This window comes from Chironomus tepperi, unplaced genomic scaffold (genome assembly GCF_022539635.2).
Source record: "Chironomus tepperi strain 1889 unplaced genomic scaffold, CSIRO-AGI_Ctep_v1 contig_89, whole genome shotgun sequence".
Taxonomy (NCBI): domain Eukaryota; kingdom Metazoa; phylum Arthropoda; class Insecta; order Diptera; family Chironomidae; genus Chironomus; species Chironomus tepperi.
In genome coordinates this window covers 820,433-845,627 of record NW_027226211.1, presented here as the reverse complement: position 1 = coordinate 845,627, position 25,195 = coordinate 820,433, and the positions used below count along the sequence as shown (strand labels likewise).

The window sequence follows — 25,195 nt, the reverse complement described above, 5'->3', positions numbered from 1 at the left end:
AGCCAATAAACATAGTATACTCGAATAGCAACAATCGATTAATCGATTCAGGTTGGCGACAATAGAGCAAATTTCAAGATGCTGCATATTTGCATAAATATGTATTTTTGATACGTAGTAGAAATTTGATAAAAAAAAGAAAACCAGATTTGAACAATTTTTAAATATATGCTGAAAATTATATCAGGTTGTAGTCGACTCAGAATATGATTGGAAATGCCGACTCAAGTCACCAAGACAATTGAGTTCGAGTTATGGAATTTTATTCGAATCAGTCCCGAGTGGACACAGCTAGTCAATATCTAGTATTAGACATGATTCGACTAGCCATTTATCTTGCCAAAAATGTCTTGACAATGTAACAAGACATTTACTAGACTTTAACTAGACATATGGAAAGTTGATTTGTAAAGAAATTTTTATGAAACCATATACTTCACAAGAGCAAGCAGAAATCACAGAAAGAAATTTGTATGAAACCATATACTTCACAAGTGCAATCAGAAATCACTTTTATAAGTGCAATTTTTTTTCTGCAAAGTTTTTTAATATATTTTATATGCAATGAATGGTGTTCACTTAACGACTTTTGCCAAAGTGCATTAGTTAGTTACTAAGTGACTTGCCAAAATGTTTTTATGACAGCTTCGAACGTGTAATTCTGCTTTTTCCAAAATAATTAAATTAACAAATAAATTCATATACACATACATTTTTTTTTGTCAAATTCCGTGTACGTTAAACGGTTATGGTTGACTAGTCATTAACTAGACATAAGTACTGTACATATGTCTAGTTAAATGGAACGTTCCAAATATGTCATTAGTCGTCCCTATGTCAAGTTCCAAAGGCTAGTTCATTGGTAAGTAACTGGTAATTCAAAGGCTAGTAAATGTCAAGTATTTAACTAGTTACGTGTCCACTCGGGAGTGCGCCATCTGAAAGAGACCATGAATAACAATTGATCTGTACGGCTAGTGAAGTCAGTATGTAAGGAATGGTCAATTATGATACTAAAATTTTATTCAGTTACATTGTACACTGTACAAAATATTTTACTTCCATTGATAGATAACAAAAATTTACGAATAAATTGCTCTCATTATCCAATCATTAACAGTAAACAGAGCTTCATTCTTATTTTCTATGTCTTTTTCCTTGAAATGGTCAAGCATCGTCTTAACTTTGACTGCACACATGATGAAATCTTCAAAAGGAATTCCTTCATTTCCAGATCCATAACGATAAATTAAGGTGTTAATAATATGATGATTAAGGCGATATCCAGCTGATCCTAAGGCGTCACGCAGTTCATAAGGATCTAAGATATGATTACTGTCTCTGTCATATAATGTAAATACGTCCTGTTGTAAAGAAATGATTAGTAAATTGAGGCAAGAATATTTGAATTGCTTCATTACCCTCCATTTGGCATATTCTTGTAAGAATACTCGAAATTCTTGTAGATCAAGCCTTCCAGATCGACTAGAGTCCAACATGGCAACGATTGAGCGACAAATGTCTTTGGAAAATCCTTGGCTTGCAGGACAAAAGTGATCTGAGAATTAATTATGATAATTGGATTTTGTAGCATCGTACGTAGCATACAGCACATTAAATCAAGGAAAATTATTTCATACACAAAATTTGCTCTAAATCTTGAAAAAAAGCTTGACGATCTTTTGAAATTTGAAAATTATTTCGTTAAATTTAGACTCAACTTCAAGTTGATCGGAGTAGTTAATTCGTACAGTTTCTAAGAGAAAGCATTTTTTAAGATTTTTCGATCGATTTTAATTAAATTGAGTGATAGAGTCTACTAAGAAATTAATTCTAAGCACCAAGGATCTAATCAAAGAGATAAATAGTAAGTATGTGGAAATATAAGCTAGAGAAATTTTGAATTTACTGAAAAAATGCTTATTTACAAGATTTTGGTGATTTCAATTAGTTTTTGGTTCAAATTCTAAGGTTCACAAGGAACTGGGCTAAGAAATTGTAAAGAGGATTAAAGATTCTAATCAAATTCATCGAATACTCACCATTCTTTTCCGCAAAATTAGTTTCTTTGTTCTGAATATCTTTCGGAATGCAAACATCAAGTATTTTCTTTAATTCCTTCCAGCCAATCTCCTGATTTGGCCCAGCATATTCCATGAAAATATTTTCAATATTTTCAGCTCTAGTGTCTTGATGCTTGCTAGAAATCTGTTGAAGAAAGAGTCAAAATGTTAAAAACTATGACTTCACATAGATCAAAAGCTAGATGCAGGATCGAATTGACTTCGAATCTATCGAATTTAAGCTATAGAATACAGCAACTTACCCTAGAATCAACTTCACCAATTCCAACAGTCTGGTCATATTCTTCAAAAACATGCTTACTATCAGAATAAATGCGAATTAAGAACTCTCCTTCCTTATTCGGTTCAAAAGTCGATGGAACGATCACAAAGTGACCTGATGGAAGCTTAAAACGTCCGCTAACTCCACGCATATTAAGAAAATTAGATTTGGACACTGATTGATTCTCAAGAAAAAAGTTTTTCTTCAATGGTTTATGCTTCAGTTCCTGTTCATCAACAAGATAAATTGTAAAACCAATTGTAAAGAATCCAGGCTCAATAATTTTTCTGCTTCGTCGATTCTTCTGCATCAAAGCCATGAATACTGTGCAAAGTCCATTTTCATCATTTTCATCTGGATGATCAAGCTTCATAATATACTGTGGATTTCTATGAAAACTTTCAATATTATTTCTACATCCACCAGCAGAAACTCCTTTAATCCATTCACCTTCATAGATGTTTAATCCCCACTGGATATTAGATGATTTCCATTCCTTATCAATCAACGAATGTGGCGACAAGTTACACATATCAATCTTATCAAAGTTAGACAGAAAATCATCATAAGACATCCAAAACTCTCCATCAGTCTCAAATGTTAATCCGATTTCTTGTTTCTCATATTCTGGTATGAATTGCCATTCAGCCGATTTATCGCTCCATGGTCCATTCCATTCAAAATCGTCTCCCTATTGAAAATCAATTGAATTCTTTAATAACATAAATAAAAGCAGGTTTTGAATTTGTATGGAATTGACTTTCAACTTCATTTGCAAGTCTAGTTTGCTTGTATCAAACTTGTTTAGAATCGAGGATATTCATAGAAATGTTAAGCATAGAAAATAAGTTGCACCATAGATCGGCTATTAATAAGAACCAAGCTTGGACAGTTCATAACAATTCAACACTTACCCATGGATTCCTTAATCGAATCAGTTCCACCTCCCGATTTTCATTTGGAATATCAATCACTTTAACATTTGTAATAGAGTAAGCATGACCTTTTATCAATCCTTGAGGTGTTTTCTCTTCCCGACATACTGGATTGCCCTCAATTGAACACGACATCAGTGATCCTCTTAAGGAAGCATTTTGTAAAATTTCAAAGAGATTTTCTGGTCCGTCCTTTAAATCCTTTAAGTCATACATCTCAGAGACACCGCCAGTAAAGTCTTCAAATGCTTCCGATGCATTGCCACTTCTTAGTGCTTCATAGCTTCCATATAATTTTGCATATGCTTTTTCAAGCAGTGCTGACCAAAATTCATTCTTTTCTGTTGAGTGTAAATTCACAAGTTGGCCATTATGGGTTGGAAGCCGATCGTCAACGACAATGTCTATCCATTTTCCGTAACACCAGAAACTGTTGCATCAAAAAGACACTTATTTTAAGGCACAGATTGAAATACAAGAACTTACCGAAAATGAAAAATTCCAGCATATTTATCATCAAAGCTGTTATCCTCGCATACAACTCTTGTGAAGACTTTATGATTAAGTGTCAAACTGGCAGTTGCTGCCACAAGCCAACAGTTGGCTAAACATCCTTGTTGTACATCAAATCGTGAATATCCTTCTACGAAAAACTGAGGATTATCGGAAATTTCACTGGGTCGTAGCCATTTATATTGGAACTTAGTTGGTTGGAAATGGAATAAGCTTTCATCTGTAGCTGGAAATTCAGAATCCTCAAATAATGTTCCTGATTCTAAACATTGCTGTCGGATTTGATAAAAGTCTTGGATGACTTCTCGACTGCGTATGCCTGATCCACGTTCACCGAACTTGCGAAATAAATTATTAGACTTAAAATTTAATTTTTATGTGATTTTTATTTACCAAGTAAATTGGATGTCCATCAAATGTATATTTTCTATTAGAGTTCATCTTTTTGACTTGATGATTGCTTTTTAACAGCTTGACCTAAACTGAATATTTGTATGATTCTGTAGCCCAATAAATAGAAATGTTGGAACTGAATTAATTTTTAGAGTATGTTGTGCTGCTTTATACGTTTTGTCCTAAAAATTTGATAAAAGCAGCTTAGATGCTGCAAATCATTCAATGACATGAGATGTCCGACGAGAAATTCAGCATAAGAATCAAGCATAAAACTTTTCCAGTCTCAATTTAAGGATTGCAATACAATAAAAAGCGCTTGAACCATCCGCCTACGGATATTTTCAACCAAATTTCATGAAACTTGCGATCGTTGATGAGGCGAACAAAGAAGTACGAAGTGAATTTCACCATCAGCTCAGCAGTTTCGCGCCATTCGTTGGAGACAAAAAATTTGATTCTGATAGTTTCTTTGATTTTATCAGTAGTGTAGTGAGTGAGGATATCTGTCGGTTAATATATTGTGATTCTAATGTACAGAATTTAGCTTTATCCTGACTTCCTCCCAGTTGCTATATCATTCAGTCTAATTCTTGGCTTTGCATATCAAATTGATAAAGAATCGATATACATATTTAATAAGTAAGAAGGAACTAATGTTTCGGAATATAATTATACATATGCAAACACTTCGCTATGCTAGAGAATATTAGGAACAAAATTTATGGACGTTATGGATTCCTGCCTAATTACCAAAATTGTATCAATTAACACAAGCTAATCTAAAACTTGCTAAATATGACAAAAATGAATGCAAAATTGAATTAATTAAATTAATACCTTAAGCTCTACATATGTGCATTAGACAAATTAATCCATACAATGTGTACCATAGTGTGAACTTGAGAATGGCCATACGATAATACAAATAACCTAAAACTTTTAGCTTTCCAGATCATTAACTAGGATCCAAAACTGAGCTAAGGTATTTTTGAACCGAGTCTCAAACTCATGATCGCAGAGTTTGCAACAATTAGGTACAGAGCTACTAAACCATTCCGCCACTGAGCCACTTTGACTCAATACAAATAACAACTAATCTTTATTCACGTATCTGCATTCTAATACTAATAAATTTTATGTTATTTACTCGTGGTTCAGATTAATTGTGACCTAAGAATAACTTTATACATATTAATAAAATTTATTGTCAAATCCTTATGGACACACCCGATTAAAATTCCCATACCAAGATGTCAAAACAATCGTTTTCTCTAATTTCATCTTATATTCTGGAATAATTTATCATGCAACGTTTAAATTTGATTCAAACTCATCAAGTTCAAGCAAAACAAAGCAATTCTCGATTAGCACATGTCGGATAATTGATCCAAAAACCGGCATGAGGCTGTTTTGACTCGGGCATGGCATCTGATTGATCTACTAACCGATTTGTGCTTTTCGATATTGTTTTGAAACAAAATTTGGCATTTAGATCTTTATAAAATTCAAATCCTGACACAAATACATTCTTTGTTGATATATTTAGGTTGTTTATTGGATTTATTATCAAATTTATTATCTATTTTAAAGGTGATATTAATTGAGTTTAAATTTTTTATTAATATTGAATTAATCTCTAATAATATTTAAGAATTACTATTGAATAATTTGATATATTTATTAAGATAGTGATGAAGTCATAAAGTTTTTAACAAGCTAATAAAAATCAAAATATTGAAAATTATCATAAATTTATTAATGAAAATTAATCCTTTTTTATGATTAAAGTGTGGCTATGGTCCATTGCTCATGTGTGCTTTTAGCCTGATTTTCTTCTTTTCTTTAAAATTTTAGTTATTGCTACCATGGCTTGGCTTGTATGAAGAATGTTTGGATTATCAACTATTTGAGAAGCTTAGATACAAATCTTTCCAGGATACTCATTAGTAAGTCCGATTCATTTTTCTCATTTTCGGGTAATTGATTCCAATGTTGATAGTTCTGTTTCAAATCGTTGAACATTCAGTTTAGTCTTCGTTAAAAATATAAATAATATGGTATTCGGATTCTTTATTGTTGCAACAATAGAAACTGGTTGTTGATGCGATTGCTAACAAGTTATGCAACTTTCAAGGTTATTGCTTATTTTAAAAATTTGTGAATGTTTGTTTGTTTATCAACATACCCGAACAGCACGATGCGGCAAATGGGACTTTAAAGAATGAGTTGAAACCAGACGTGATAGAGTCGCCAGGGATCCTTAGCGTTAGTACTGCGACGATTATGATATCCCGGGAAATCCCGATTCCGATCCCATAAATTTATACGCTTTACTATTCGGATGTAAAATCCCAAGTTGCACAATTCGTAAGAACATTTGGATATTAAGTAGCTCCAAAAATAGCATTTCAACTCCCAAATAATATAATAATTAAGAACCAATACCTTATTTGCAATCTCTAAAACTCTTACAACTATATAAGACTAAGAAGCTTTAAGTATATTTGAATTAAATTATTCCAAAAATGAATGTTTGTAAAAATCTTGACAGTTTTTAATTCTCAAGTACGGTTTTGTTGAGATAGGTCTGGTGATAATTTATTTATTGTATTGAAATTGCCTGTATTATTTTAAAGCTTAATTTGATATAAATGGAACTAAATGTTTGTTTTTATAAAGTTTGTAGATTAAGATACATTAAGATGTATCAAATGGAAGATACCTAAATTATGAAGCATTATGAGCGGATTGCGGAGCCTTCAAATCATTCTTCATGTCGCATTCAGGTAAATCTTATTTTTCGACTATTACCCTGAGTGATCAACAAATGAAGAAGGATCTGCAATGAAGGTTTTAAGGTATAAGTCCTTACATTTTCACCAAATAGAAGCAATCTCTATTTATCAGCCATATTGATACTAAATTAAGGCAGCTTCCATTTAATATCAATTAAAGAAACGGAAACTCTTTTTCGGAGTCTTTTACAGTTGTGTCAGTCAAGTTGTGGTCATATAAAAATCTATTTTCCTTTTAGCATTTTAGATACTACATACTTAGTGTCTTAAAAAAAAATCTAATTTGAAATGTGATGTAAGACTTCATCTCTGAAGGAAACACAGTGTTGATACAAAGATGCCTTTGATCAGATATTGTCTATGATTTGCTAGGCTACCTATCATTGCCTTTGACTTAAAATCGCCTAAACCTGAATTTCACTTATAAAAGGCAGGTTCTAGGTATCAACTCTGTGTCCTTCCCTAACTTATATCCTTTAAAATGTATTATACATATTTTCTCATGCATAAATGTTTGAGGAACTTCAAAAATATTAAAAGTTTCTTCATTTTCAGGTGACTTTCAGCTTCGGAAAATATTCGAATAAAAAAGTTTGCATTCTGATGTTTAGTATAAGGTATGACTACATATTTTCCTGGTGAAATGTTATGAATTCGCTGTGTGTGTCTTGGCGAATAGAAATTCTCAATCAAGTCAAATTTCTCAACTTCCGTCAAGCATTTTTTAGTCATTTCCTTTTGTAAGCATACATTTTTAGTATCGTCAGATATTTTACGGATGATTAATCCCATCGGAAGTAGAAAATCTTTACATAATGAATGATTCACCATTAATTGTCGCGTATTTGTTTGAATTATAGACACAATTGCTAAGCTGTTCTTTGTGAATGTGAGTATATATCTAGGATCATTGCATAACTCATCGATACAGCTGTCTAACTTTTCACTGTACTTCTGTATTGCAAGAACTTTTTTCCTCATTTTCTGACAACATTCTTCAGTCAATTTTAATAGAGTTTTAGCAGATAGACTACAAATTTCAACGACATCAAAATTCTTATGAAAGTCCTCATATGACATCCAAAATTCTCCATCATATAATTTCCTAAATCCTAATTCATCCTTTATATTATTAGGAATGCCATTCCATTTTGGACAATTATCAGACCATTCACCAGTCCATTCGCATTTAGTTCCCTAAAATTCATAAATTAGAGAATGAAAAGTCCATAAAGGCATTAATTAACTCTAAACAAGCAATTAGTGTACACACATGGTACTGTGATTACATCAAGACAAGCAGGAATAAGCGATAAAGGACATGGTAAAAGGAACTCGAAATGCAGAAGTGATAACATAAATTAAGACATACCCAAGGATTTCTCAATCTCAACAATCGAATTTCCTCCGTATTTCCAAATTTTCCACTACCAAACCTTTTGACACCGGTAATGGAAAAGGCATGTCCACGTACTAATTGATCACTAGTTCTAATCTCATTTGCTTGTCCTCTCTGATTTCTTATGAAGCATCCCATGAAATTTTCTCCCATAAAGCTTTTCACAAGGTCATCATAGCATATGTGCATATATGAGCAATGCGGAACAGCGGAAGTGCTTTGTTTGACACAGAATTTCTCACTAATACCGCCTGTTAAATCCTCAGCCGCTTCACAAATTGTCCCATAGTCTACTAAAACTTTGTAACTTCCTTTAAACTTTGCAAATGCCTTTTCAAGTAAGGCAATCCAAAATTCATTTTCGTCAGTTGACTTTGCGAATAGAAGTTTATTTTTATGAGTTGGCAGACGATCATCGATGACGACAGATTCCCATGCGTCGTTGCTCCAAAAGCTGTGAATGAATGACTTAATAATTTTTGAATTTCATAATATTACTTAATTAAGTTAGAACTTACTGAAAATGAAAAATTCCAGCATAATTATCAACAAAACTGTTGAATCTGCACACGACTCTATTGAACAGTTGTGGATTTAATGTTAAGTTTGTAACGGCTGCTAAGAACCAGCAATCTCCAATATGTCCTTGTTTTACGTCAAATCTTGAGAAATTGTTGACAAAAAATTCTGGATTGATGCAAATTTCTCCAGGTCTTTTCCATTCGACAACCTTCTTTGGCTTGCCTGGTACATCAAATAAAGGAAGATGACTGTTGTCTAGTGGAAATTCTGGATCTTCAAATAAAATTCCTTTTTCATAGCAGTTTCGTCTAATTGAGTAAAAATCTTGCTTAACCATGATGAGAAAAATTAGTTGAACTTTTAGAGGCACAAGAATCTAGCAAGCTGAACTAATTATTAAGGCAAGCTGAATTATTTTCTACTTTATTAGCTTTAAGTGTTGATTTATTGCACTTCAAACTTAAACTAAAATAAAAAACAAAATGATTGAGTGATTTAAATATGGAGCATATAGAGCAGTGTTCTCCAAACTGACGGAAACGTCACTAAAGGGCTTCTGACGCAGCATAATTTTAAGTTCATGAAGCGACATGAGACACTTATACATCATTTAGCGCTTTATGTATCATTGTCATGAAATGAGACAATTGCAGACGAACATGCAATTGTAGTTTTTGTGTAAGGAATTCTGAGAGTAATATTTGGACCAAAAAAGGAAGATGGACCTTTGTAAATGTAGGAGTAACTTATTAGAAGACCTATGGGAGCTCTATTAAAATAGGTCGACTAACAGGCCAAGAGCATGCTATTATTATACAGAAAGACCACTACGACACTTAAAAGCGGTATCTTCTTGCTTGCTAGACGTCTTTAAGTCAAATTCTGTTGATGGCAAATGAGCGCGAGGTAGGTCCAAGGTCCAGGAAATTGGCGGAAGGTAGCCAGCGATAGAGCTAGCTATACGAGAAGTCTAATTGAGGCCATGGATTGCAATTGACCATTGAAGTAAGTAAATAAATACTTTTTTGGTGTACCACAAAAAAATTTCTATAGTCAAAGTGTGTCATGGTTCAATAAAGGTTCGGCAACACTGTCACAGAGACATAGCGAATAAAACAAAAGATAAAATGTACATAGAATGGGAATTTATATTATGAATACTTGTAGTATTATAATATCGTTATGAATGAGTTGGCTACGAGTATTATATAGTCTATTTCATAATATTTTATAGTAAAATAATACATATTTGTAGTTTTCTTATCATCATTCACTTTATGCTACTCATGCAAATCGAACAGATGAGGCATTAAATGAGTCGGGACGGATTTGTGCATTGTCCTGGCATGACGACGGCTTGATATTGTCTTGACGGAAATGCGTTATGAACTTTTAATCAGTGAATGTAGATTAATGATGAATAATATTGTTGAAATTTAAGAATTGTCATGCGGATTCCAACCAAGGGATGTGTAAAAACTTGTGATTCTGTCCAAGCAAACGAAATTATCTCTGGCATTCTTCTTCCAAAGTGTATGTCCTAACCAGTACCTGTCTTGCTGACCTGTTTTTTGCAGAAGTTTCTTAAATGAGATGAGCTTCTATGACTATGAACTTATCGAGACATTAGATAATGCTCAAGACTAACTTTCAACGATCGAGTTACTAAGAATTGTCATGAAAAGGTATAGAACAATCTAAAAGAAATTGAAATATTATTAAATGACATCATTTATTGTACATCACATAGATTGTCAAACAATAACAGACACGTATATAAGCATTAATTTGATAGTTTGTACGGTAAAACAATTGAGTCATTTTTATTAAAAATCTTACATACAAGCAAATAATGCTTATCGTGTTCTTGATGATATTTATCATAATTTTCGAATATATATTCTAGTTCAATGTACATAAACATGTAGTAATGCTATATCATTTGCGTTATCAAACCCAATTTAATACCTATAAGAAAATTAGTTCCTAGCATTGATTTTAAAGTGTGTTTTTAGATTAAAGAATGCTTGAGATCTCTTGAGATGATTTATGAATTATTACTGATATCTCTTTTGAATCATCTAATTCCTGTGTGTAACAAGCTGCAGTTATTTGATCCTATGTCTAGTAATATTGCTATTATTAAACTTGACGTCGTATCACTTGACGCAAGTTCCACAAATGTCTAGTTTTTAACTTGATATAAATAAAGCCGATTAATCTCAGACGATTGAAGTTGATTATCACAGTATACAATAAACACTATTTGCACAGCCACCTGTTGCATTATCAACATTTGAATAGAGTTGATGATTGACAGCAATGTTTATGTATGATTCAGAGATTTTACCATTTTATCTAGACTTGTGGGCGACTGTATTGTTAGCAATTCATTTACTTCTTAATTTCGTGGAACATTTTGAATAAATTTGGAATAAACAATTCGGAAAGTCATGGGAAAGATCCAAATATGATGCGCAGAATATTGCAGATGATATACAGATGATTTTTCTGTATTCAGATTATTGAACTGCAAGCAAGGATAGCACATGACACAAACAATGGTTAGGGTGGGCCAGATCAAGGTCAAATCTAGCCTTGACGCATTTCGATCTGGAATTGGATTGAAGTACCCGTTAGAATTCATTTGTCTTACTAAAGTGATAAAGAAACCAAGAAACTGATTTCTACAGAAATTCACTAGTTAGCTTTGCTTAAAGGATCAAGATGAATCACAACTTAAGATTATCTCATAAACAATTTTGCAAGTTCGCATATGTTTTAAACTAAATTTGATTATCTAAACTTTATTTACATTAGGTTAATAACTTATTTCATCATTACAGCATCGTCTGTGATGAAATTTATTCAGCATGTTTACGATTACAAAACTCGTCACAGTTCCGAAAAATCATTAAAAAAATTGGCAAATGAATCTCTTTTGAGAGTCATTTTCCAATGCGGAATTTGCAAAAAATCATCTGTATCCTTGTTACTATTAATAAACATTCAATAGTAAGTGGAAAGTCATTCATGTAAAGAAAATCAAATGAAAGAAAACACAAAAGTCGTCGTGTTATTGATCGAGAGACTTATGCGCATTTTTGACTCAGCGATCAGTAATTGATTAATAGATATCAGTTTTCCTACAAAAAAAAAAACAGATTCAGTAAAAGACAGGTTACATCCAGATCTAAAAAACAAGATCCAGTAAGATCCAGGTCACTTTCAGACCTAAAAAAACAAGATACAGTATAACCCAGACCACTTCCATGAAAAATAAGCAATAACGGTTTTTTGAAATTCAAATTTCCTAACGGTTTTGCATATTTCAAAATTTACCCGCAAAAAATTTGTTTACATATTGTATTGAACTCAAAAATTCATTAATTAAAGTATTTATGCGTTGATTTGATATTTTTAAATGAAAAACCTTTGAAAAATGCGCTATAAAGTAAGCCACATGTGCCACACAATCGAAAACAATAAACATTTTGTCAATGCACTCTCCCAATGTATCTTATTTCTTTATTATCATACAAGACAGTTTAAGAGAGAGAAGTGAGAAACGTGAGTGAAGGAAATTGAGTAAATCTGTGTATTGCTTATAGCCTTTAGTTCATTTTCTACCGTCGCTTTGTACGTAGTTTTTCGCGATATTGTTAATTTGTTTATTTTGCACTGAAAGTTCAATCTGGTTTAAATTTTAAGACTTTTTGCACTTCTCAAAATATCTTTTGAGTAATTTTAAAGCCATTTGAACGCCACCGCGTCCGTGTATCGTGAAAATATCTCTTAAATTCGATCGGTTTCGATTTCCTTTATTTTTCCGTGAATCGCGGGAAAAATCGTCGGTCTTTTAATAAATTATCTAGTCATATCTTATTCGTGTCGTGCCAAAAATACAATTTAATAGTAAATAATGTGGTCGTTTAACCAAAACCAAAACTCGGGCGGTCAAAATCAAGGTTTTGGATGGAATGTCAATAATAATCAACAATATAGTGAAGGTATGATAATCAATAATCAATAACAATGGGCTGTTTGCTTGTTAGGTAACACTAGGAAGTCTGTTTTATCCTCTCAAATTGTTCATTGTCTTAAATGATTCAGAAATCAGTTCTGTTGACATACATCTTCAAACTCAAAGAAGACAATGACCCTTGACCCCAAAAACTAATCCACAACAAGCAAACATCCCCAAAAGACACATTCTAATCACTTCCATTCTCAATTTTAGATCCAAATTATCCTTCTGGCTCATCAAACTTCGGATGGAACTTAGGAGGTCAAGCTCCTCCAAATCCTGTAATGCCAATGCCACAGCCATATTCTCAGCCATCATATCATACACAAGATGATGATAACAGTGATCCAGGTGTCGAAGAAAATACATTTCAAGCTAAACAAGCTGGAGCAATGTCTTTTGCACATTATATTGTTTCCTGGGTAAGTTCATAACTTTCTTTTACTATAAATATTACTCAAGGTCATTTAATGCGTCGATATTGCCCGTATATGGTATGACATTTCATGTTCCAAGTGGTAACTGCAAACTAGCTATTTCACAATAATCCATAAAAGCTCTGCAATGTTAAATCCTCAACATAACTTTTGTTATTCCCCATTGTTTTCGTGAATCATGTGTTGAATATATTTGGGAAATTCTCATCATTGTAAGCACCAATACAGACGTAAAAATTGCTAATTCCATAGCATTCTGAGCATAAAAATTCTCTCTCATTTCACTAACACATACACAACTTGTGCATAGGCGCGCACTAAGAATTGTATGGAATTATTTGCCGCAAAATTCGAGATCATTTTCAATCTCTGAGCGCTTACTCTCTCAAGTTGTAGTCACAACTTGGTGTTTGTTGTAAGGAAAAAAATATTTTTTTTTAAGATTTCTTCACTTTACTCATCGATTTTCTGCCGAAAACAAGCAGAATGCGATGTTTATAAATTAGAATCTCTTAATTGCTGCGTAGTGTGACATTTTATCGTGATTTGTGTATATTTATAATTATATTAAACGTTTGGTAAGACTGTAAAGTTGTACAATAATAGTAAGTTCACGCCTAGATCTGCAAAATTTCTTGTAAATTGAAATTTTCATCGTGAAAAGTTACAATTTTTTTTTATATTTTTGATGACATCATCGAGTGTCTAATTTTAATGTAGATTTGTGTGCTGTTGTTGTTTTTCTGGTGCCGTGTGTGGATTGATCTTCCTTTAAACTTTTTTTTTGATTCTCACATTCAATAATCGAACATATTTCATTGCTAAAACTTAATTTTTCATTATATAGCTTGCTATGATTACGTAGCAGGTTGTATGATTTAGTCATCAAGCATCTCATAGAATATGAATTTATAATTCATAGCTCATTAGTGCGAATTTATTATGAAAAATATGTGACATTGAAATGGAATGATGCATATCACTTGTCAGTCACATATTTGTGTATTTGTGTGTGTTTGTGTGTTTACATTGATGATATTAAATTGATTTGTTGTGTCGTGATCACATTATTGCTTGTGAGAATCATTGCTAATTAAAATACATACGAAATTCCTCAGGTCTTTCAAAAAAATCGAATATTGTCCAGAAAACTTGAATCTCATCGTTAAAGATATTTGCATATAAGAATTAAGCAATGGATCAGCTACAGGTGAGGAAATCTACAACAACAACAAAATTGAAATGTCAGTGAGGTGAAGTGCATTAATATTAAATTTACCCGGAATGTTTTAGAACTTTCTAAAGTCCAACATTGACTCGATCGGTAAGGATCTGCTTAATCAAGCTGGCGAGGTCGTCATGGGTGCCGCCAAGGAGTACATTGGACAGGCAATCAACGAAATGTTCATCAAGAAAGAAGCACCGTCAAAACGTGTTTTGCCGTCCATCTCGAATATGAAAATTGTGAGTTTGTCGCTGTCTGAACTATAACTGAACCTTTATGTTTCATTTTTGTAACTATATGACCTTGAGATATTCGTTGCCGGACATAATACCTCAATGTCTATTTATGCGAAGTGTTAATTTTTATTTACTGTAATTTACATGTAAATCATTAATTTGGATCCACCACAAATTACACATTTGGCCACGCCAGGCGTGTCTATATATCTCTTATCAACATCATGCTCACTCTCTTGAGGATTTGATTTATTCAAGTCCAGAAATAATTTATAATTACAAAATTTTTTTTCTTTTATTTGGGAGCGGCATTTGGCAATGATCCAATAAACATAGCAACATTTATGAGCACTGACTGTGTATTTTCGATTAGAAGAAACAACTTCAATTATCACTTTTTGATTCGCGTACTCGAGAAGTTCATTCATGATTCTGCACTGTATAATAATTTGATCAATAATGAAGAGAGAATCACAACTAACCTACTTGGCTCAGACTTTTGTCGACGAACTTTATTGCTTTAAAGTTGTAAACTGTGTATTACCCGCTGAGACGCTATGGAATGCAGCATAGTATTCAGTACAAAATATCCTTTTTCAACACATGATTTAAAGGACGTGGAATAGCTCTAGTAAATTTAATAAATTAAAGTCAGGGTTGATGACTAGATTATTTTGGCTGATTTAGAATGATTAATGATCTTCAGCTGTTGTTTAGTTACAAACGGGAAGGAAGTGGTGTTGTTTTAAAGGCAGACGCCAAGTAAAATGACAAAACATACATCAGAGTCTAGACTAGAGTGACATTAAGTTAGGGACACTATTTTTAACTTTTTCTAGGTTGCATGCCTTTCGGATTAAGCTTTTATGGTAGAAAACATTGATTCTTTCAAGTAGCTTGTATTCATTTTCATAATCTCGTGTATGGTTCTTATTTTGTGCTTGTCAGAGGTCGAGTCAGGACAGGTTTCTATCGGACTAGCTGTACGTCTTGTTCTCAGTACGACTAATGATGTCATGGTGTGATATGTCATTCCTAGAACCAAAGTTCGATGCTGACTCGATTCAAGTCGACGTTTTCATTGAATATTTCAGTCGTTTTCGAGTTCGGCTTAGAACTAGACACAAAACTCGCCTACTGTGCTTAGTCATTAAGTAGTATATTTTGGAGATGTAGCTAGATTTTGGGAATTTCATACCATTCTAATGCCAAAGTTCGAATCACTTAAAGTCCATTTCCGAACACACTATGGACTTGCCATTTAGTGCTCCACTTCTTCCTAGACTCAAATATCCAAACTTATAGTAAACCTTCAATTGTAATTAACCCAAATAGTCCCAAATCACAATCACAACACATACATCAACCCTGTTAAGCAGTAAAAGCTCGTCGCCATATGAAAATGTCATGAGAACGACACATTAAGTAATATGTAAAGTTACTGTCCTTTTTGTAATTTAGTTATGTTAATCAAGTTCTTTTTGCTGTCAAATAATCATGGAAGGACTTTTTTTTTGTAGTCGAAATTTAGTTTAGTTCGGTTCCACTTGTTGAAAGCATCATATTGCGTGGGCAAAGATGCCAATTACTCGACGATTTACATTTGATGGTCATCCCATATATCTCGTGAATTGATCTTAATTAATAAATTTTAATTGATTTTTAATAAAATTGCTTCCATTTTTAGGTTGGTGAACGAGCATCTGGACTTCGTGGACAGAAAGATGTTCAAGATTTTTACAGTCTTAGACAACAATGTCTCGATTCTGGATCATTATTTGAAGATCCAGAATTTCCAGCATCAGATAAATCCTTGTTCTTCTCACGTCGTGCTGATAGACGTTATGAATGGCTTCGGCCAATGGAAATTGTCGACGATCCACAATTTTTCGTCGAAGGATATTCAAGATTTGATGTCCAACAGGGTGAACTTGGTGACTGTTGGTTACTCGCAGCAGCTGCAAATTTAACACAAGATCAAAAATTATTCTTTAGAGTTGTGTGCGATGACAATAGCTTTGAAGAGAATTACGCCGGTATTTTTCATTTTCGGTATGTGTAAATTATAGTCCATGGACATTCAATTCTTTATGACATAATCAAATATTCTCTTTTTTTGGTACATCATTATAGATTTTGGCAGTATGGCAAATGGGTAGATGTTGTTATTGACGATCGTTTGCCAACATATCGTGGACAACTTGTATACATGCACTCAGCTGAAAACAATGAATTTTGGTCAGCGCTACTCGAAAAAGCATATGCAAAATTACATGGCAGTTATGAAGCATTGAAGGGTGGTACTACATGTGAGGCACTTGAAGATTTCACTGGTGGTGTCACTGAAATGTATGAACTTAAGGAAGCGCCATCAAATCTCTTTAATATCATCGAAAAAGGATTTGAAAGGAATTCAATGATGGGATGTTCAATTGAGCCTGATCCAAATGTTAATGAGGCTGAAACACCGCAAGGCTTAGTTCGTGGTCATGCATATTCAATTACAAAAGCACAACTTGTTGATATAGTCACACCAAATACGACAGGCAAAATTCCATTATTACGTTTGAGAAATCCATGGGTAAGTGCTGAATGACTTAAGTGATGCTTAATAGCTCTATAACCATAACTTCTTTGCCATTTTAGGGTAATGATGTAGAATGGAATGGCGCATGGAGTGATAAGTCAGCTGAATGGCGCTATATTCCAGATCATGCAAAAGAAGAAATTGGATTGACATTTGATCATGATGGTGAATTTTGGATGTCCTACAGAGATTTCCTGAAGTATTTTGATCGTATGGAAATCTGTAACTTGTCGCCTGACTCATTAACAGAAGAACAGGAATCAGGATTAAAGAAGAAATGGAATATGAATGTATTTGAAGGTGAATGGGCAGCAGGCATATCAGCTGGTGGTTGCAGAAATTATCTTGAAAGCTTCCATCGTAATCCACAGTATGTCATGACATTGGAAGATCCAGATGAGGATGATGATGATGGAAAGTGTACAGTTCTTGTGGCATTGATGCAGAAGAATCGTCGAAGCAGGAGAAACGTTGGACTTGATTGTCTGACTGTTGGATTTGCAATTTATCGTGTCACTGAACGTGACTTGGCACAAAAGCCATTGAAAATGAATTTCTTCAAGTATAATGCATCTGTGGCAAGATCGCCAGCCTTTATTAATCTCCGTGAAGTTAGTTGCCGTTTTAAGCTTCCACCAGGAAATTATTTGATAGTTCCATCCACATTTGAGCCAAATGAAGAAGGTGAATTTTTAATTCGTGTCTTTTCTGAGAGCAAAAATACGTTTGAGGAAAATGACGAGGCAGTTGGAATGGGAGATGTTGATTCAAGGGTAAGGAATTTCATACTTACTTATTTGCTATTTATAGATCATGACTAATTGCTTGATATTTTTCATTATATACTTACAGATTGCGGGTGATCTACCAAATATTCGCGATCCAACACCTGAACGATCAGCCATTGAACAATTGTTCATGGATATTGCTGGTCCGGATCAGGAAGTCGGTTGGATGGAATTAAAGCGAATATTAGATCACTCCATGCGTGATGGTAAGTTAAAGGGACATAGATTAGATGTAAAGTTCTCCATTACTTTCCTAATCACACAATCACTTCCACCTACCTACTTTTAATGATAATTTTTATACATAATATTTTATTTTATATATCAAGTAATCTAAAAATAATAGTTTAATTAATGGTAATTAAAGTCATCGAGAGTCGATTTTGTGATACTATCCGTGTCCGTGTGTGTGTTAACTTAGATGTAAATCGCTTTGTAATCATTTATTCTATGCTTTATGTTAACCATTTATACACTCACACAATTATTATTATACATGATAATCTAAATTACAAGCTTAGTTAATCGAGGCAACCGGTCGGTGCACTTTCAAGGGGTGTCAATGTGGTTGTCATATGGATGATGTGTACTTGAGGATCACTTGGCTAATTTGAGTGTCATTTGGGTATTATTGATATCCATTTGTTGATTTTTGAAATCCCACTTGATGATTTTGGATAGCTACTTGATTTCAAGTATACTGTCTATTTAATTGCCGCATAGTAGGCTAGGCTTTCATTCAGATCAACTAATATATGAAATTGAGTCGATTTTTCCAAACAAAATCCAGGTTAACTTCAATCCCTGCTTCGAGTTCTGCTTTCAGGATATCAAGAATGGAATGACCAATTCCAGTACTTTAGACCGCTTTGTATCATGTCTCTGAATTCTGCATTAACAAGAATTACTGTAGAAAGCCTATTTTAGCTACTATAGACTACATCTCCCGAACAGCACAATATCAGCCGTCAAATAGCCTTCAAGACACCCTTATATCTTCTCGTCAACACGGCGATGTAGCGGTGTCTTAGTTGCTCGGTAACAGCACAAAATCTGTCGTCACGCAGCTTTTAGGGTACCCTCGTGTCTTCTCGTCAACACGGCGATGTAGCGGTGTCTTAGATGCTACACTATGCTGCTCGAGACAGCACGACATAAGCCGTTAGGTACCCTTTAGGACACCCTCATGTCTTTTCATCAACAAGCCGTCATATTGGTGTCATAGAGGCTCCACTGTGCTGCTCGGTAACATGAAAAAAAAGCATTCGTCACATAGTTTTACGGTAGTACTCATGCCTTTTTGTCAACACGGCGATGAAGAGGTGACTTAGAACCTTCATTGTGCTGTTGGGGTCTGAAAGTGTATCGATCGGATTCTCTCATTAGCCATAATCAAAAAAGAACCTTTTTTGCCAATTAATCACAATGAAAATTATGTAAATTTATTCAAAATGAAATTTTATAAATCCCGAAATTACCATTCAGTATGCTTAAAAGATATCCAAAAAAAAAAAACGAGAAACACATGTCATAATATCATTTTAGAATTAGTGAAACACACGGATGCGGCCCAAGTGCAGAATGGCTATCAATCGTATGCGGCGACAAATGGTCAACAGCAACAACAAGAAGAGGGCGGCGGCAATTTATTGGCATTAATATGTGGCTCATTATGCAAGGATACGCCACTCGCCGAAATGTTTGGTCCACCACCAAACGATAATATGAACAATAATGCTGCCGCACAGCCTCTTATGACACCCATTCAAAATGGTGAGCATTTGCAGGATGCAAGCATTCTGGATATGCCGTCCAGATCCAGATACAGAAAAATTGTTGGTTGTATCGATATGAGACGCTTTATTCTTTCACCGCTTTCGTGCGTTTATTTCGCTTTTGTGTTTGAGAGATTTCTTTTCCATGCTAACTTATTCTTTATATCATCTGTCCGGTTCATCCTCTAATGTCTGCTTTTCAATTTTGCTTCTGTTCTATTTTTCTCTTAATCATATAGTGTCCGAGAGTCAAGGCTTCTCAAAGGATATTTGCCGATCAATGGTTGCTATGTTAGATGTTGATCATTCAGGCAAGCTTGGATTGGAGGAATTTAAGACATTATTGAATGATATTGTGAAATGGAAGGTAAATTATGTGCAATTTTGGAGGATATTAAGTTGGTTTAAGGCTTTGAAGGAAATAAGAAATTGATCTCGTGTAGCAAAATCTGGTGTGTCGCATACTTTGCCGTAATAATGGCGAAATTAGCCGTCAAGGTGTCGTCAGGGCAACTTTGCGTCCTAATGTTAATGCGACGTCGTAGCGGTGCTCTAGTGAACACGTTGTGTTGCTCGGAATTGAGAATAGATTGGATATGCTTATGGATTTCGGATGAGTTGTCATCTTCAGATTCTTGATAAGCTCCGGATTTGATTATGCTTCCAGAAATCCGTACATGATCCAATTAAGTCTATATCTTGATGCTCATAGTCATTAGAGCCTTCAAGCCTTAAACAAGCAGTCAATATCCCATAAAATCCAATTCTAATCACAAATTTCACTTCCAAAAATCCAGACCGTCTTCAAACTATACGACAGAGATCACACCAACAAACTCAACGGTTATGAATTGCGTGAAGCTTTAGGATCAGCCGGTTATCACTTGAATAATCATATTCTTAATTCACTGGTTTATCGTTATGGTGCAGCTGACAAGACAATATCATTTGATGACTTTATCATGTGTGCTGTTAAAGTTAAGACAATGATTGAGCACTTTAAGGAGAAAGATTTTAATAATACAAATCAAGCGACATTCACGATGGACGAATGGATCACACGATCACTTTATTCATAAACTTGTATTATGTATTCCAAGCTTATTAAATGTTGAAATTGCATTTTTTTCATTAATTATAGATTTAGTTATATTTGCAGTCAGACTGTAAATTATTATTGTTTTTTTGAATGTGAGGGGGAATTTCAAGGGATGGGAGTTGGATGGTTATTAGGAATATAGTAATTTTTAAGTGAGTCGGAGTGACTTGGTGGCGTAGTGGCTTCGTTCTTTGGTATTTAATTATTGTTCATATCTAGGGATCATGGGTTCGAAACTCAGTTTGGGAACTCTCAATGGTCAAGCCATAATTAGCATTGCCACGTTTATAACGCTAAACCATGAATATGTCTTAAGATCTGATAAACAGCTAACAATTGCCATTGACTTTAATGGCAATCTTCAAAGTTGATTCTTAATTCTTATATTATATATCACCTAGTAAAAGTATTAAGCTACAACTCCAATCAATTAAACTAAGATCTGTTAATAAAGAATCAACTCTTGGATTCATGCTTAATCTTTCTTTAAGTCAGTTACTTCAAAATTTACCAAAATTTTCAAAATCGAATCCTTAATGTCCATCAATAACCATCCCTTGAAATTCACTTCCATTTCTGCTTTAATCCATAACAAAACAAAATTGATTTAACTCCACTTTCTATTTATTTTTGGATATACTAAAAAAACTGATCAAATTATCTTAAAAGTTATGGTTGTCTTCCTTTTTTTATTAGTTTTAATCAAACTTTATTCTCGAAATATTTTTTTATGTGGAAAAAAGCTTCAAGGAAAAGTTCGCACAAGATGGAAAATTTTAGCTTAGAAATTTTACAAAAAGACAGAGAAAGAATAGAATTGCAATTATTTTTGTGAAATCGACAAAATTGTGCCTATGTTTACATATTGATAAAAATTTTAATCAATCATAAGTCAGAAGAGCTATTTAAATGAACTCATATACTTGTTATCATGAAACATAATCGTTTCAATAAATTTCTTCAAAGTCTTATTTATCTTTTATTATAAAACAAAGTTATTGTCTTTAACATCTAAATAAAGTTTAACAAATATAAAAAGGATGTCTTTTATTTACCAACGGTTTTCTGAAATTCAAATTTTTTAGCAGGTTAAATTTATATATTTGAAAAGTAATGGTCGAAAGATCAAAGATCGAAGTCGATTTGAAACAGATATGCTAAAAACCGATTAAAGTTTGCATAGAGTTTATTTCTGCCAACATTTGTGAAGTATAGCATTTGATACAAATTTCAATCGGTTCTTCCCAAACTGTGCCGAATTCAGTTTAGCAATGAACTCTGCGAAAAGTAAATTGCTAGACCAATTATTAGTCATGTTTATAAGCTAATAACAAATAGCACGGAGCGAATGCTTAAAATCGAAGCACTCTTTGATGCCTAATTGCTTAGCTCTCGCGTCAATGTTATTGGCCCTCTTAGCTTTTCGACCCAGTTAGTCAGCGACAATTCCAATTAGTCGACCTTGTCAACCAGTCAAGTAGCGAATTTTCTTTTATACTGTTTTATGAATTAAACTCCATTTTTTTATAATTTATCTAAAATTTCTAATTTTTTATTCAATAAATTTGCATATCAAGCATAAACAATAAATAATATATATATCTAGTAGTTACTCTTATACTTCTTAATTTCCACCATAATCAAGTGAACATTTACAAGTTCAGCACGAACTGATGGCGAGAGTAGCTTATGGAATCGATTATAATAATGAACAATCTGTGCTAAAGCAAGTTGTAATAGAGATTGACCAGTAACTAGAGATGGGAATGATAACAGCACTTCACGATTTAAGTCTTCAATAGCCTTTTTCCAATTGGAACTAAAGTTTTGAACAAGTCCTAATGCTCGCCGGTCGTGTCTTTTCAAATCATCGGAGTTCTCTTTTTCACATTCCTTAACAAATTGGATGATTCCACCGATATGTGGACTTAAGATCTCTTCAACATACTCATTGCTTCTTGCTGACAATTGCTCACGGAATGCTTCAGCTTCTTTTGTGTTATCTCTTGTTCTTTCTTGCAGTATTCCCAGTATCAAGTCATAATTATTAATAAGATAAATCAACTGTTCCTTTCTTTGTGGAAATATTGCAGCCATTCTCAACATAAAGCATTCAACTTCATTCTGAAGTTCCAATAATAATCGAGATACAGTTTCATTTGGAAAATTCTCAGTAATTCCAACAATTGCAGCCGAAAATTCTCCATATCGTCGTGTAATGTAATGTGGACCTATTTCCTTTACACCAAATTTCGTTGGATCACAATCTCTGATACTTTGAATGTTTAAACGGAATAGATATTCAAATCGTGGCCATAATGCAGATTGCAATGTTTCCCAGTATTTATCAAGAACAGCTGTACAACGTTTGTGACACATAATTTGATATCTCAGGATTAGCTGGATACAAAGGAATAGTGAGATTGTGTCATAGCAGTCGACGATGTAAGTCTCGAGATTCTTCATCATTAAGGACATTGTTTTTCCCATTATTTGGTTAAACAGTTCCTGTGCCTGATTACCTCTAACAAGATAGAATTCAGTAACAAATAAATACTCGCGACAAGCATTATCAACAAGAGCATATTGTTCAGATCGAAATAGTGCCTCAAATGGATATCTTGTCTTTTGTTGTGCATGTGGAATGATTATAGGAGCTTCTAGTTCCGATGTTAAAATATCACCTCTATTTCCAATTGTAAAAACAGTACTCTTTTGCTTCAGAGATGCAGTTTTGGCAAATAGGCTACTCTTACTTGCCGTGTCCTCAATTCCCATTAAATCATCTTTTGTGACAGCTTCTTCAAACTTTAATGCATTCAGTCGAGTGGAATAACTTTTAAAATAACTATAATAAATTTTGGACATCGTATCCACATATTCACAGCAAATTTCCTCAGCAACATGTCGCTCATTTAACAGGATGAACTCAAAGAAAAACTTGTATTTAAGCATAGCATTTTGATGTACTTGATAATTTGTCATGGGAATTCTGAGCTTATATATCTGTTCCAATAAATATCCTCTTAGCTTAGACATGGCTTTGATCTTTAATTTCTCCAGCACCATCTCAACATCTTCAGCTGACTTTGATTCTTTGAAATTCAGCTCCTTTACCATACTTAATTTATGATTCAGTTCATTTAGATGCTTAAGGAAGTCCTTATCGGTGACTGAATTCTCCATAATACATTTAATCATTTCTTCTGGAATTGCCATATCCTCAATAAATTGGTAAAGTTGGTTTTTAACAATACATCTGAAAATATGAAGCAAAATTGATAGGATGAAGGAATTTAGATTGAATTAAGCATAAACTTACCTATTAGTCAATTGCTGAGACATATTTACACTCTTCTTCTGCAAAATTGTAATTTCTGATGATATATTATTCAAAACTTGCTGAAAATTTGTCAGCATATCTTCCATATTTTGTAAAATATTATCGCAAGTTCCAATTTGATTATGCAGCTTCGAAATGTTCTCTGCTTGCTGAATATATCCATGAATTGACTTATTTGAGATTATTTTTAATTCTTTTTCAATTTCTTTAGAATATTCTCTCAAATCTTTTCCAGATTGTAGGACTTCGTTCAATGACTCATCATATCCGAGTTGCTCACGAATACCATCCTTAGCTACTTGAGCCATTTTTCATCTATGATGATTAAGATTTTATGGTTTAAATAAATTAAATGACTTTCTTTTATTTTTATTTTGCAAAAGAAACTTTTTCTTAGCTTGTTTTGATTTTCTTTTCCGAAAGTTACTTTTTGTCTGAATGGCCAATGAAAAAGTTCAAAATTTGAATTTAAAAAGTCGGTTAAATAAATTGACATCGATACAAAAAATGGTATCAGCCCATAGTGACTCTGCATGTTGCCGGATTCAGACCGAATATGGTAAGTAAGTAACAAGTAAGAGTTAAGCCGGCCTGGGAGTCTCGATATTACAAACCAAATGATAAGGCAGCATCTATGAGCAAATGCGTCAAAACCGAGAACTCTTTTATGTCTGGTTGCTGAGATCTCGCATCTCATTCAGTGACTATTAGTCAGTCCATCAAAATGAATCAAAAAGCGTCATTTTTGTCAAAATTGCTTAAAATATTTTAC

General features: G+C 33.5%; 4 protein-coding genes across 9 annotated transcripts; 1 reads left to right on the top strand and 3 right to left on the bottom strand.

Annotated features, from left to right (window-relative positions):
* Positions 1-1,080: 1,080 nt before the first annotated feature.
* On the bottom strand, positions 1,081-4,255 carry LOC139086855 (calpain-B-like). Its single transcript, XM_070635473.1, has 7 exons — positions 4,188-4,255; positions 3,768-4,132; positions 3,261-3,711; positions 2,327-3,037; positions 2,043-2,208; positions 1,422-1,558; positions 1,081-1,364 (listed from the first exon to the last, which is right to left on the bottom strand). Exons 1-7 carry the CDS (start codon positions 4,233-4,235, stop codon positions 1,083-1,085), a joined length of 2,160 nt encoding a protein of 719 aa, XP_070491574.1. The 5' UTR covers positions 4,236-4,255; the 3' UTR covers positions 1,081-1,082.
* Positions 4,256-6,786: 2,531 nt separating this feature from the next.
* LOC139086791 (calpain-B-like) lies at positions 6,787-9,243 on the bottom strand. Its single transcript, XM_070635387.1, has 3 exons — positions 8,903-9,243; positions 8,358-8,838; positions 6,787-8,182 (listed from the first exon to the last, which is right to left on the bottom strand). The coding sequence occupies exons 1-3, from the start codon at positions 9,241-9,243 to the stop codon at positions 7,472-7,474; spliced, it is 1,533 nt and encodes a 510-aa protein (XP_070491488.1). The 3' UTR covers positions 6,787-7,471.
* A 3,300-nt stretch (positions 9,244-12,543) lies between these two features.
* CalpA (calpain A) lies at positions 12,544-22,118 on the top strand. Of its 6 annotated transcripts, none has more exons than XM_070635508.1 (10): positions 13,826-13,975; positions 14,489-14,580; positions 14,664-14,834; positions 16,519-16,883; positions 16,965-17,412; positions 17,478-18,191; positions 18,271-18,412; positions 19,752-19,979; positions 20,221-20,348; positions 20,779-22,118. In XM_070635508.1, the coding sequence occupies exons 2-10, from the start codon at positions 14,566-14,568 to the stop codon at positions 21,058-21,060; spliced, it is 2,493 nt and encodes an 830-aa protein (XP_070491609.1). In that variant the 5' UTR covers positions 13,826-13,975; positions 14,489-14,565; the 3' UTR covers positions 21,061-22,118. The 6 variants fall into 6 exon arrangements, with proteins under 6 accessions (XP_070491606.1, XP_070491611.1, XP_070491608.1 ...); XM_070635509.1 differs by having other exon boundaries at positions 13,850-13,948; XM_070635505.1 differs by lacking the exons at positions 13,826-13,975; positions 14,489-14,580; positions 14,664-14,834 and adding exons at positions 12,544-12,916; positions 13,147-13,355.
* A 507-nt stretch (positions 22,119-22,625) lies between these two features.
* Vps52 (vacuolar protein sorting 52) lies at positions 22,626-24,828 on the bottom strand. Its single transcript, XM_070635438.1, has 2 exons — positions 24,403-24,828; positions 22,626-24,339 (listed from the first exon to the last, which is right to left on the bottom strand). The coding sequence occupies exons 1-2, from the start codon at positions 24,729-24,731 to the stop codon at positions 22,683-22,685; spliced, it is 1,986 nt and encodes a 661-aa protein (XP_070491539.1). The 5' UTR covers positions 24,732-24,828; the 3' UTR covers positions 22,626-22,682.
* Between the last annotated feature and the right edge of the window lie 367 nt (positions 24,829-25,195).